The following is a 12,916-nucleotide window of genomic DNA, read 5'->3' on the forward strand; positions in this document are numbered from 1 at the left end:
ACGGAAACAAAGGCCGGCAGTGCCTCTCCTCATGGAACAACTCCTCCAGCTTTCCCAGCTCTGCCCTTCAACTTACTAAGAAAATATGCTGAATTCCTTTCAGAGTGAGAGAGCATCAGACTGAGATTCTGATTTAAAAAACAAGCACAGATAAAGCACAAAGGAAATCTTCTCGAAACAAAGCCTATAATGGTAAATATGTTCAGAATAGCTTTTCTCCTGTAACATCGTGACCTGCATCTAAGCATCTAACAGCTTCCACCCATGCCCTTGCAGCAAGAATCAGAATATTTGTTCCTGTTTTAAAGGCACAAATGGTCCTAAGAGCAGATTTTCAGAAATGGGAGGAACAGTAGCTCCAATGGACCAACTGCAGCATGCAGACATCTTGACCTTTGCAGGCGGTGTAGAATGATGTGGTGCCTACATATCTTTTGGCATCTACTCTTTCGAGATGCTACCTCCCCGCTCCTATTGCCTTATCAGTCTTCCATCACAAGCCAGACTAACTGAAATTCTCAACAATTCCCAAGCTAGGGAGTGCGATAACCTGACAGCATGTACATTGGTTCCAGACAACTAGGGCAAGACACATTCCTTCCTGAAAGCACCCCCTTGGTCAGGCTCATCATTTATTCATCACTAGATGTAGCTTTACTGCCAAAAGATCTACTCTTGTTTATTCCCCTCCCTCTCTACTATTTATAGTTGGTCTAACTTTTTACAAGCTTTGAATAAAACAGAGAATGTGACCTAAGATGTGTTATTAAATGTCCATACACATAAGATGGGGGAACAGAGAGTCACAGATGGTGACAACATGGGTAAAAATTCCCATCTACTTGGAATAAGGGCAGAATCAAATTTTACTCTAGTTTCATTGAGATGACACTGAAATGTCAGTAGAAACAGGCACATTCAAGTGTACCCTTCTTCCAAGCAGATCAGGCCAAGCAATTCTGGCCAATGGGACGTCCATTATACTGCTCACCTGGAAAAGGCAGCCCCCAGCACAAACGCAGCATACTCCTTCACGAGGGGCTCTGTGCTGTTCAGCCCATTGATCACCACTTGAAGACCACCAAAGGAAAGCAGGTCCTGCGCATTGTCCATCTGCAACAGAGCCACTGCTCAGTACAGCATAACCATCAGGGAAAGGAAAGCTGTTCTTAGAGCCTTTCTTTTGGTGACTATCCAAAAACAAATTAAAAAGCCATGGAAAAAGCTATAATGGCCTTTTTGACTAAGAAAAGGTTTGTAAAAACCAATTTTTTAATACTCTTAAATTTGAGAACTCCTAATTCACCTAACACGATTGATGAGCACCTGTGTGGGAATCAGCGGAAATGACACCTAGCTATTGCTTATGCCAAACATGTCCTGGAAAATTCTAATATCGTAATGAGTCACAAAGCTTACTCCTAATGTACAAGCTGTTAACACAAAGAATCTGGCGTCATCAGCACCACTAAATGGTGCCATGCTTCCTGTTGATGTCCAATCCCAATAGGGACAGTGGAGGCAGATTTTTTAAGCTGATTTTAAATTAGAAGCTAGGACTCTAAAAGGAGCTCTGTTGTTGGGAGGGGGTTGCTGTAAGAGTGCTGGGTGGGGAATAACAATAGTACCTTTCTCTTGCATCTCAGGTTGACTGCATCTGAAGACATTCATGATAAAATATGCAAGAAAATCGCTCTCCCAAAGGTTTCTGTCTAAGCCTGTGCTACTGGCTAGTGGCTATGTATCAGACAGTGCAGAACATTTCTATCATTACATAAAGTTCTATTCAACAGCATTGGTCTAGGCTATCATTTAAACTCCAAATCCCCAAGTCCAGATTCTCTCTTTTACTCTATAGGGGCTCTCATTACCCACGGTTTATTAATACCCTGGAAAAAGACAACTCGCTTTCCTCAGAAAGGTCACTGGATCCTGTTTTCTACATGTACCTGCTACAATCTCCCTCAAATATATCTTTGTTGCCACAAAGGCTGCATCTTGCCCATATGCTAATCCCACTCTATCAATCATGAGGAAAACTCAGGAAGCTGAAGCCCAACAACTGTGGCTGCTACCCATCTTTCTCCTCCAGATTCCACAGGGCCCCTCCCCAACCGCGTCCTTGCTTCTCTGAACTAGGAGAGGACTCTGACAGAGAAATCAAGTGTGAGGATTGGTATTTGACTGTGCTAGTGTTTTGTGGTGGCCTAGCCCGTTGTTGCCACTTGAAAGATCATATTCATACACATTTGGATGGAATCTCCATGAAAGCAGGGGTTTTGTCTGTCTGTCCATGCTTGTAGCTCCAGGGACTAGGATGGTGCTGAGCATATGGTTAGGTGTTCAATGAATAACTGTTGCATTAATGAGTATGAATTGGATCAGAAAAGAATGTTCCTGAAATAAAGCTCCAGTGTGAATAAAAAGGCAATCTGGGGTATCTGTGCCAACAAAATGAATGGGTCTCTGGTACCACAGACATGAAGTAATGGCTAAACCAGGTTGTGAAGTAAGCATGAAGTCTGCTCTGCCATGTGGCCCCAGGCCATGGACATTTTTCTGCCCCAAACTGTTCTTATGAAGAGGAATAACTGGTTGAGCCACAGCCCAGCTAACTAGGGAGACTCAGGGCTAGGTGCTTTGCTGACATAAGCACCTTCCTTCCTTCCCCACATGCTCTAATTTTACAATATAATAATTCACTACCTGTTCTTTGGTTGTCCTTCCTCTGGGTTTTCTGGATACAAAACTGTGGCTCAGAATCCTGTCATACCATGCCTGGAATGGCCACTTATCAAAGCTGGTATGAGTTCCTAGCAGAGCAGCTGCCACTCGGTCAGCTCCAAAGCAACACAGCCCAGAGTCATGGACCTTCTGTTCTAGAGTCAGTTTATCTATTATTACTACAATGATAATTCAGCATGATAGAAATGCTGACATTTATATAAGCACTTCAGCCTTTTCGGGATGTTTTCTCATGATTTATTTCACTAACAGTGAGGAAGAAACGATTCATTCTGCCCAATGCACATCAAAAGCTGGGCCCTCCCTGGTGACATACAGGAGAAACCATGACCATAGCCCAGGTCCACAGCTCCCCATCTGGGTCTGGGGCCAAAACTGTTCTCAGGCTGCCTTTGGGGTGGGGTGGGACAGGCAGAGAGGAAGAGGAGGGAGTGCAGGAGGGAACTATGCCAACACTCTGGAGGAAAGGAAAGAAGCAGGGCACTGACAAGACAATGAGAGAACGGGAAACAGCGAAGGGGAGAAATGGTGGCACATAGCTGAGGAGACATTTGGGAGAAGGCAAATGTACTGCCCCAGGTAGATGGGGCAGACGGAGTCTGCTCCTCATAAATAACTCACCATCTGTTTTCCACACACAAGGTTTTGCTTTTCACATATCCGTTTAATAATTCAAATATGGCTGTGAGGAAGCCTGGCAGACCTGGTTTGGGTCCTTGGAGCCTACAGCTCTTCAAACCACCATTCAGTGAGTCTGGAATGAGAATGGACTGGGGAAGTTCCTGGCTAGGAAAGCGCCATCTTCCTTAAAACTAGTACTACATCGCCCCAAGCCCCCATCACAATTAGGACTCGGGCCGAGTTGTGTCCTACTTAATCCCGCAGTGAAATCACAGCTTAACATTGCTGCATGGCAGCCTGATGCACCAGCCCTTTCAGTCAAAATATCCAGAACATTTCTCTGCCAACAGACAAATTTGGCTTCTGCCAGGGACTGATTTTGGGATGACCTCAGGATGGGTCTGGTGAGGTGGCCTGTGAAAGCAGAATGGGGATGTCACCTTAGGGACGACACTGCCAAGTGACAAAGAGCCTACAAGGGAAAACAAAGAACTTTGTTGGGGCAGTGCTAGCCCAAGCCTCCTGTGGACTCACGCCCTTCCAGGTATGATAAGCTCTCCGGTCATTTCGGTGTTTCATGTGCAAGAGCCCATGGTGACCTGATACCTAAAGATTCATCTAAATATGTTAAGATGAGAAAAAATAGAAGCTGTCAACATCAAAGGAGGACTGAGTTGGCAAATAACCCCTTGTATCCTTAATCCTTTAAATATCTCTAATGGAAAAGCTGTTGGAGTTTTTGGTTTTTACCCTGGAGAGTAAGACTAGAAAGGGGAAAGAGAACCGAGGTTCATTTTTTTCTCTAAGAGGATCAGAGTCCTGCTATTTGAGGCCTGAGAAAGAGTTATGAGCAGAGAAAGAAGATGAAGAGGCTGCCCCATAATTCCTATGGATACAGTGCATACTCATCCTCTTTCACCACAGACGCTGGCAAAATCCTAAAGGAAGAAAGCATGTCTTTTAGCCCAGTTTATAGAGAACAAGGGCACCGTCGTGCATGGGAGGACATTGAGGATCTATGTCTTGACAAGGATCTCAAACAAGCCTTTGATTATGATGACACAGCCTCCTGGGCCACTGTTTTCCCTAGTCTGGATTACTGCAATAGCCTCCTATCTGGTCTCTGCTTCTATGAAGCCCCCCACCTGCAGTCTAATTCTCAACACAGTAGCTGGAGGAATCCTTTTAAAAGTAAGTCAGATCATGTCATTCTTCTGCTCAATATCCTTCAATAATATCCAAGTTCACTTTTTTCCATGGCCCACAGGCCCTCTATACTCTTCCTCCCATTATCTCTCTGATCTCTATCTACTCCTCCCCTGCCCGCTTTCAGCTCCAGCTGATTCAAACACACTAGGCATGTTCCCACCACTGGGCTTCTGCACTTGCTGTTCCTCCAGCCAGAGATGCCCCTTCTCAATGCTGCCAGTTCCTATCTCACTGTAGTTTTTATTTTTCTACAATATTTATCACCTACAAACATATTACTTATAATTACTTCTTTCTTATGTTTGTCTATCTGCTTCTGCTAGAAGGTTAAGCCCTAATTTTGCTCATAGATGTATCTCAAGTGCCTGGAACAGTGCCTGGGAGTTAGTAGACACTTGATTTATTTATAGAATAAATCAATGGCTTTTATTGGCTCCTTGTTAGCTCCACCTTTTGAGCTTAAAAATTCAAAAGGTACCAGTTGCCTTTGAGAAACAGAGTGGCCAAAAGTTTTAGAGCACAGAGTTTAGGGTCAGACAGACCTTGCTGCAAATTCCAGCTCTACCACTCACTAGGCTGGATGATCTTGAGCAATTACATAATCTCTCTGTGCCTCATTTTCCTCGGTTATAAAATGGGATTGATAGTGGTACCTACTCACAGGGCAGCCATGGAAGTCAATGAATTAATGCGTACAGAGCACCTGAAGCAGTGCCTGGTATGTGATAACACTCAACAAATATTAGTTATTATAAGTCTGATCAGTTACTTCCCTGCTTCAAACTCTCTAGTGGTTCTTAGGAACCACTAGATCAAGGCTAAAATCATAAAGAGCATGATATCTCCAACCTCACCTCTCCAGCCCCCGAACCTTCCCACTTCATCTATGCTCCTCTCCAGGCCACTGTGCTCCAGTCACTCCAATCTTTTCCAGGCCCTCAATCTCACCAAGCTCTTCCCTGCCCTAGAATCTTTGCACATGTTCTTTCCTCTAGCTAGAATGCTCTAATCTAAGGATTGGCAAACTTTTTCTAAAGGGCCTGGTAGTAAATATTTTTGACTTTGTGAGCCATATGGTCTCTGTCACAACTACTCAATTCTGCCATTGTGGCATAAAAACAGCAATAAACAATGCATGAACAAATAGGGGTCGCTGTGCCCCAACAAAATTTTATTTACGAAAGGAGGTGTTGGGCCAGATTTGACCTATGGGCAGTAGTTTGCCATCCCCTGTTTTAGTCCTCCCTCTTCACCCAGCCAACCCCAATCATCCTGTAACGCTTGGCCTAAATGTCACATCCTCTGAGAAGCCTCCCTTATTGTCCATGATTAGGCTCTAAGTTCTCCAGTTACATATTCTTACATCACCCTCTGGAGCCCTCATTACAATCTTAAATTATCTCATTATTTAATTAATTTGTTCAATTGTTCATTATTCAATTACCTCCTCTTCCAGGCTATAAGCTGCATAACAAGGACTATGTCTATTTTATCTCTGCGGTACCCTCAGAGGTACTAAAGAAGGTAACATTCCACATGAAAAAGAGGTTGGCTGGCCAGGCATGGTGGCTCATGCCTGTAATCCCAGCACTTTGGGAGGACAAGGTGGGTGGATCACTTGAGGTTAGGAGTTCAAGACCAGCCTGGCCAACATAGTGAAACCCTATCTCTATCAAAAATACAAAAAATTAGCTGGGCATGGTGGTGCACACCTGTAATCCCTGTTGCTCAGAAGGCTGAGGCAGGAGAACAGCTTGAACCCAGGAGGTGGAGGTTGCAGTGAGCCGAGATCGCGCCATGGGCGACCAAGTGAGACTGACTCAGACAAAAAAAGAAAAAGAGGTTGGTTCTGGCCTCTAAGACTGTATCTTACTACAAAAGATAATAAGCCTAGATTAAAAATAGTCTGTGCTCTGGAAGAGAAGTAAAGCTGTTGATGCTATTTTCTTAGGGCTTAGGGAAGGGGGATTTATTTTTGGAGCTGTTAAAAGTCTGACTTACGGACGAAGAAATACAGTACCTGATGGACATAATATTCAAGATCAAAGAGCGCAGCAATCTTCTCTTCCAAACTGGAGCTGGAACTATTGAACTTGTTGATCAGCCGTACCATGATCTGCATGTCAGTCTCAATGACAACATTCAGCTCATCAAAGTCTTTCTTCAGTTCCTCAATGGGGCGGAAGAGCCGCTTTACCTCAGCCTGCCTTGCCTAAGGAGAGCAGCAAAGAGATGATTAAATTGGTTGGAGACATCTCCTCAAGATGTCTGTGGTCTACCATGGATGCCCATCCTCAAAAAACTGCTGCTCCAAGACTCACAGTCTTCTCTAATCTACACTATCAAAAATACTAATACTTTCTAAGATGCCCAGAGAAGAGAGCCCTCAAAGTCTACCTATATAGGCCTCTGCTCTAAAAACACACTCAAGATGTTCCAAGGTTCGCTTATTCAAGTCCGATTTCCAATGTTCAGGAAGAATAGAAAGGCTTCTTGTCACAACCACTGAGTTAAGGGGAAGTAATGCAAGTTCATCTTCAATCTCAAACCGCACACGAAACAGCTGAGACCTAAGGTAGAATAACCCACACCTTGCTTCTCCACTTTTCACAATCATAGACTATCTTGGCCTTGCCCTACCCAACCCAACAACATTTTAGGGAAACTTGGACATAGAAAACTATAGGTAAGAGCTGTCACAGCAGGAGCAATTTGCTGATGAAAATTAAATCACTGTCATTACTGTCAATCTAACCACAGGTGTACAATTTGTTCAACTGTTTGAAATGGCTAAATTACTATATGTACTATACTCAAATCTCAAACAATTTTCTCTGAATCCTTCCCCACCCCACTTACATATAAAAACTTTTAAAATGAAGTTACATTAGAGGTGAATAAAAGACTTTAATTAAATATTTTATACATGTGACACTGTTTTCTTCCCAATTTGAGAAGATAGTGCCTATAAAGAGAGTCTGAAAAGTCACAGTGGTTTATGTATCTGTCTTCCAAGAAAAATTAAAAGGCACAGATATTTATAAAAAGCCGGACGATGAACAGCTGTCAGCTCCAAATTGCTCATCTATTACCTATGGGTTTTTCTCCCCAGTTACAAGCACTCCATAGAAACACCAACCAGAGAAATGAATCAGCCTCTCTTAAAAAAGACCAAGCTCCTAGCAGAGCAATCACATCCATGGGGCGCCACATCCTGATTCTCTGGGCTAAAATAACATGAGATGCTCTCCCTGCACCCAGCTAGAGGTCTCTGGATGGCTGCCAAAGCCAAGCAAAGAGGTCTGGGAAGGCTGAATCACTTTCTAGAGCTGTGAGATGATAAGCAAGTGAGCACAATAAGAAACTAGTGACATCTGTCTCACAAAAACGATGTGTGCCTGGCTCTCAAGAAGGCCTTAAAAAAAAAAAACTTTTTGGCCGGGCACAGTGGCTTACACCTGTAATCCCACCACTTTGGTAGGCCAAGGCAGGCAGATCACGAGGTCAGGAGTTCAAGACCAGCCTGACCAATATGGTGAAACCCCATCTCTACTAAAAATACAAAAACTAGCCGGGCATGGTGGCTCACGCCTGTAGTCCCAGCTACTCGGGAGGCTGAGGCAGGAGAATCGCTTGAACCCAGAAGGCAGAGGTTGCAGTGAGCAGAGATCGTGCCACTGCACTCCAGCCTGAGCGACAGAGCGAGACTCCATCTCAAAACAAAACAAAAAAACACTTTTACTTTGAAATAATTATAAATTCCCAAGAAATAACAAAAATAGTACAGAGAGTGTCATGTACCCTTCGTCCAGCTTCCCTCAGTGTTAACATTTTACATAAGGATATTAAAATGTCAAAATCAAGAAAAGGACACAGGTACCATACTGTTAACTAGACTAAACACCTTGTTCGGATTTCACCAGTGTTTACATATAGTCACTTACATGTATGTGTGTATGTGTATCATTCTATGTAATTTTACCTGAGATGTAGACTTGCGTAACTACCAGAACAATCATGCTAGAGAACTGTCCCACCACGATCACATAATCTACTGTGTACTACTCCTTTACAGTTATACTTTATCCTCTCATTCTATTCTCTTACATCCCTGTGCCCTGGTTGTCACTAATTTGTTCTCCATCTTTATAATTCTGGCATTTAAAAAATGTTATATACACAGTGGCTCATGCCTGTAATCTCAGAACTTTGGGAGGCCAAGGCAAGCGGAGAACTTGAGCTCAGGAGTTCCAGACCAGTCTGGGCAATATAGTGAGATTCCGTCTGTATTTACATTTTTTAAATTCTATTTTTTAAAAAAGAGAACTGGCCAGCAAAGATGAAAGTGCAGCAAATAAATGAAAGGCGGTAAACTTGGCAATGAAATTTGAATTGAATGTACATGGAGTTATAGAAGAAATGGCCGACTGTGGGAATGTTAACACTGCCACTGTTGATAAGCTTTAGATGTGCAGACAGAGGAACTCAGCAAAGGCAAACTTACAGACACAAATTAGGAAAGTGATAAAAAGGATGAAATGACACTGGCAAAAAACTTCACATTATAGGAACTCTCTGAGAAATTTCACAACATTGAAAGTACGAAGGGTGAAATGTTGGAGGCTCATCCATACTTAGAAAGAAATATGGTAATTAGCCAAGAGAGAAAAGATGCTTGCTCTATGTCATAATTTTTTTGGAGTCAGGGTCTCGCTCTATTGCTCAGGTTGAAGTGCAGTGGTACAATCACAGCTCACTGCAGTCTCACCCTCCTGGACTCAAGTGATCCTTCCACCCCAGCCTGAGTAGTTAGGACTACGGGCACATGTCACCATGCCTGGCTAAAATTTTTAGTTTTTTGTAGACACGGGGTTTCGCCATGTTGCCCAGGCTGGTCTCGAACTCCTGGCTCAAGTGATCCACCCACCTCAGCCTCCCAAAGTGCTGAGATTACAGATGTGGGCCACCATACCCAGCCAATTTTTTAGTTTTCTGTAAAAACTAAAAATTTTAGCCAGGCATGGTGACGTGTGCCCATAGTCGTAACTACTCAGGCTGAGGTGGGAGGATCACTTGAGTCCAGGAGGGTGAGACTGCAGTGAGCTGTGATGGTACCACTTCAACCTGAGCAACAGAGCAAGACCCTGACTCCAAAAAAATTGTGACACAGAGCAAGCATCTTTTCTCTCTTGGCTAATTATCATACTTCTTTCTAATGAGATTAGATTATAATCAGATTATAATCTCAGCACTTTGGGAAGCTGAGGTGGGTGGATCGCTTGAGCCAGGAGTTCGAGACCAGTCTGGGCAACATGGTAAAACCCCGTGTCTACAAAAAACACAAAAATTATTTGAATTTTTTGGCCAGGCACAGTGGCTCATGCCTGTAATCTCAGCTCTTTGGAAGGTCGAGGCAGGCGGATCACCTGAGGCCAGGAGTTCAAAACCAGCCTGGCCAACTAGAGAAGGTGAAACTAGAGAGAAGATGAAACCCCTTTTCTATTAAAATTACAAAAATGACCAGGCATGGTGACACATGCCTGTAACTTGGGAGGCTGGGGCAGGAGAATCACTTGAACCTGGGAGGTGGAGGCTGCAGTGAGCCAAGATCATACCACTGTACTCCCGTGTGGGCGACAGAGCAAGACTCTGTCTCAAAAAAAAAAAAAATGTATTTTTTGGTGTGGCATGGTGGCACACACCTGTAGTCCCAGCTACCCAGGAGGCTGAGGTGGGAGGATCACTTGAGCTGTAATCCTGCCACTGCACTCCAGCCTGGGCGACAGAGACCCTGTCAAAAAAAAAAAGCAAGAAAGAAAAAAAAAGAATTTTTTTTTTTTTTTTGGATAGAAAAAAACTATTTTTTGTAGAAAACATAGACCATTTCTGGGCTATGTTGCCCAGGCTAGTCTCAAACTCCTAGAATCAAGTGATCCTCCCAAAGTGCTAGGATTGCAGGTGTGAGCCATTGTGCCCAGCATAATTCTAAATGTTTCTAATGTTTTAAATTACAGTGTGCTGAAGAAATATTAGTATTGCTTTTTCATTTCTATATATACTTATAACCAATAGCAACGTAGTTGTTTTAATGTCTGGCAAAACATTTCAAGGATCATGGAACAATCATAATTTTTCCCTTGATTATGTTAAGATTGTTTTGCATAGTTTCAGTGTGCACATTTTTACAATTCCACATAACATAAAATGAGGACTGCTGGTATATGATATGCAAATATTTCCTTACAGTAGTTTATCTTCTGATCATCTTAACAGGGTATTTGACAAAACAAAACTTTTTAATTTTGGTGAAGTCCAATTTATCAATTTTTTCTTTTATAAATCTTACATTTGGTGCCATGTTATAAGAACTCTTTACCTGGTCCTAGTTCCCAAAGATGTTCTATGTTTCATTCTAAAAGTTTTTTTTTCTTTTTAGTTTCACATTTTACATTTAAATCTATGATCTACTTTGAACTAATTTTTTTTTTAAGGTATGAGGTTTAGGTGACAGCTCATTTTTTGCTTATGGATGCCCACTATTTGCTGAAAAGACTATTTGTCTTCCATTGAACTACTTTTGCACCCGTCAAAAATCAGTCAGGTGTATTAGTGTGGGTCTATTTCTGGGTTCTCTACTCTGTTCCATTGATCTATGATTCTTTCTCTCCACCAATACCACATTGTCTTCATTACTATAGCTATAGAGTAAGCCTTAAAATCAGGTGGTGTGTTTTCTTCCACTTATTCTTCTTTCTAAAATTCTAGCTATTCTAGTTCCTTCAATTTTCCATACAAACTTTAGAATAAGCTCATCTACAAAAAAATCTTGCTGAGATTTTAATAGGAATTGCACTAAACTTATACATTTAGAGAGAGTTAACATTTTTACTATGTTGAATGTTTCAATCCATGGACACAGTATGTCACTCCATTTAATTAAGTCTTCTTTGATTTAACTCCATCATCATCTTTCACCCAACTTTTATACTTTTGAGCATATAGATCTTATATCTGTCTTGTTAGATTTTTTCCTAAATATTTCATTTTTAGGGGAGCAACTGTAAATGGTACATGTTTTTAATTTCAATTTCCAAATATTCTTTGTTAGTATATAGAAATACAATTGATTTGTGTTGTCTGTATATCTTGTGACATTGCTGAACTCACTTATTAATTCTAGAAGGCTTTTTTTTGGAGGCTGTTTGGGAGTTACACATGGAAAATCATGTCATCTGGAAAATGAGATAGTTTTATTTTTTCCTTTCCTTGCCTTACTGCATTGGCTATGACTGTGTTGAATGAGTGGTAAGAGTGAACATCCTTGCCTTGTTTCTGACCTCAGTGGCAAAGTATTCAGTCTTTCACTAAGTATAATATTCCATGCAGACTTTTTGTAAATGCTCGTTATCAAGGTTTCTATTCCTAGATTTCTGAGTTATGATGAATGGGTACTGAATATGGTCAAATGCTCTTTGTGTATTAACTGACATATGATGATGTGATTTTTCTTCTTTAGCCTACTGATATGGTGGGTTATACTGATTATTTTTCATACACTGAACCAGCCTTGCATTCTGGTAATAAACCCCATGTGATTATAATGCATAATTCTTTTTACATATTGCTGGATTTGATTGGCTAAATTTTGGTGAGGATTTTTGCTTCCATGTTCATGAGGAATGTTGTTATGTAGTTTATTTTGTACTCTGTCTGGTTCAGGTATTAGTGTGATACTGGCCTCATGAAGTAAGTTGGGAAGTGTTCCTCCCTCTTACATTTTCTGGAAGAAATTGTGTAGAATTGATGCTAATTATTTTTAAATGTTTGGTTAATATCTCCAGTGAAACTATCTGAACCTGGAGACTTCCTTTATAGAAGGTTTTTCACTACAAATTCAGGTTTTTTTTAATGGTTATAGGACTACTCATATTATTTCATATTCGGTAAATTTGGATAATATGTGCTTATAAAACAGCTGGACTATTTCATGCAAGTTATCAAATTTATATGCATAGAGTTGTTCATAGTATTCTCTTACTGTGTTTTCCTTTTAATGTCTGCAGGATCTGTAATGATATTCCTGGTTTCATTCTTAATATGGGTAATTTTTATCTTAGTGCTTTATGTGTTTGTCAGTCTTGTGGGTTTTTTGTTTTTGTTTTGTATTGTTTTTTGTTTTTGAAACGGAGTCTCGCTCTGTTGCTCAGGCTGGAGTGCAGTGGTGCAATCTCGGCTCACTGCAGCCTCTGCTTCCTGGGCTCAGGTGATTCTCCTGCCTCAGTCTCCCGAGTAGCTGGGACTACAACTGTGCTCCACCATGCCTGGCTCATTTTTGTACTTT

General features: G+C 41.6%; 1 protein-coding gene across 4 annotated transcripts in view; it reads right to left on the bottom strand.

The window, feature by feature from the left end:
• SIL1 (SIL1 nucleotide exchange factor) overlaps positions 1-12,916 on the bottom strand; it is a 234,978-nt gene that overhangs the window by 67,367 nt on the left and 154,695 nt on the right. For all 4 annotated transcript variants that reach the window (XM_054488874.2, XM_054488875.2, XM_063665528.1 and 1 more), the window contains 2 exons: positions 6,596-6,787; positions 992-1,113 (listed from right to left, as the gene is read on the bottom strand). In XM_054488874.2, the coding sequence (XP_054344849.1) occupies positions 992-1,113; positions 6,596-6,787 (314 nt within the window). The remainder of the gene's footprint in view (positions 1-991; positions 1,114-6,595; positions 6,788-12,916) is intronic.

The sequence above is a fragment of the Pongo pygmaeus genome, chromosome 4 (assembly GCF_028885625.2).
Source record: "Pongo pygmaeus isolate AG05252 chromosome 4, NHGRI_mPonPyg2-v2.0_pri, whole genome shotgun sequence".
NCBI lineage: Eukaryota > Metazoa > Chordata > Mammalia > Primates > Hominidae > Pongo > Pongo pygmaeus.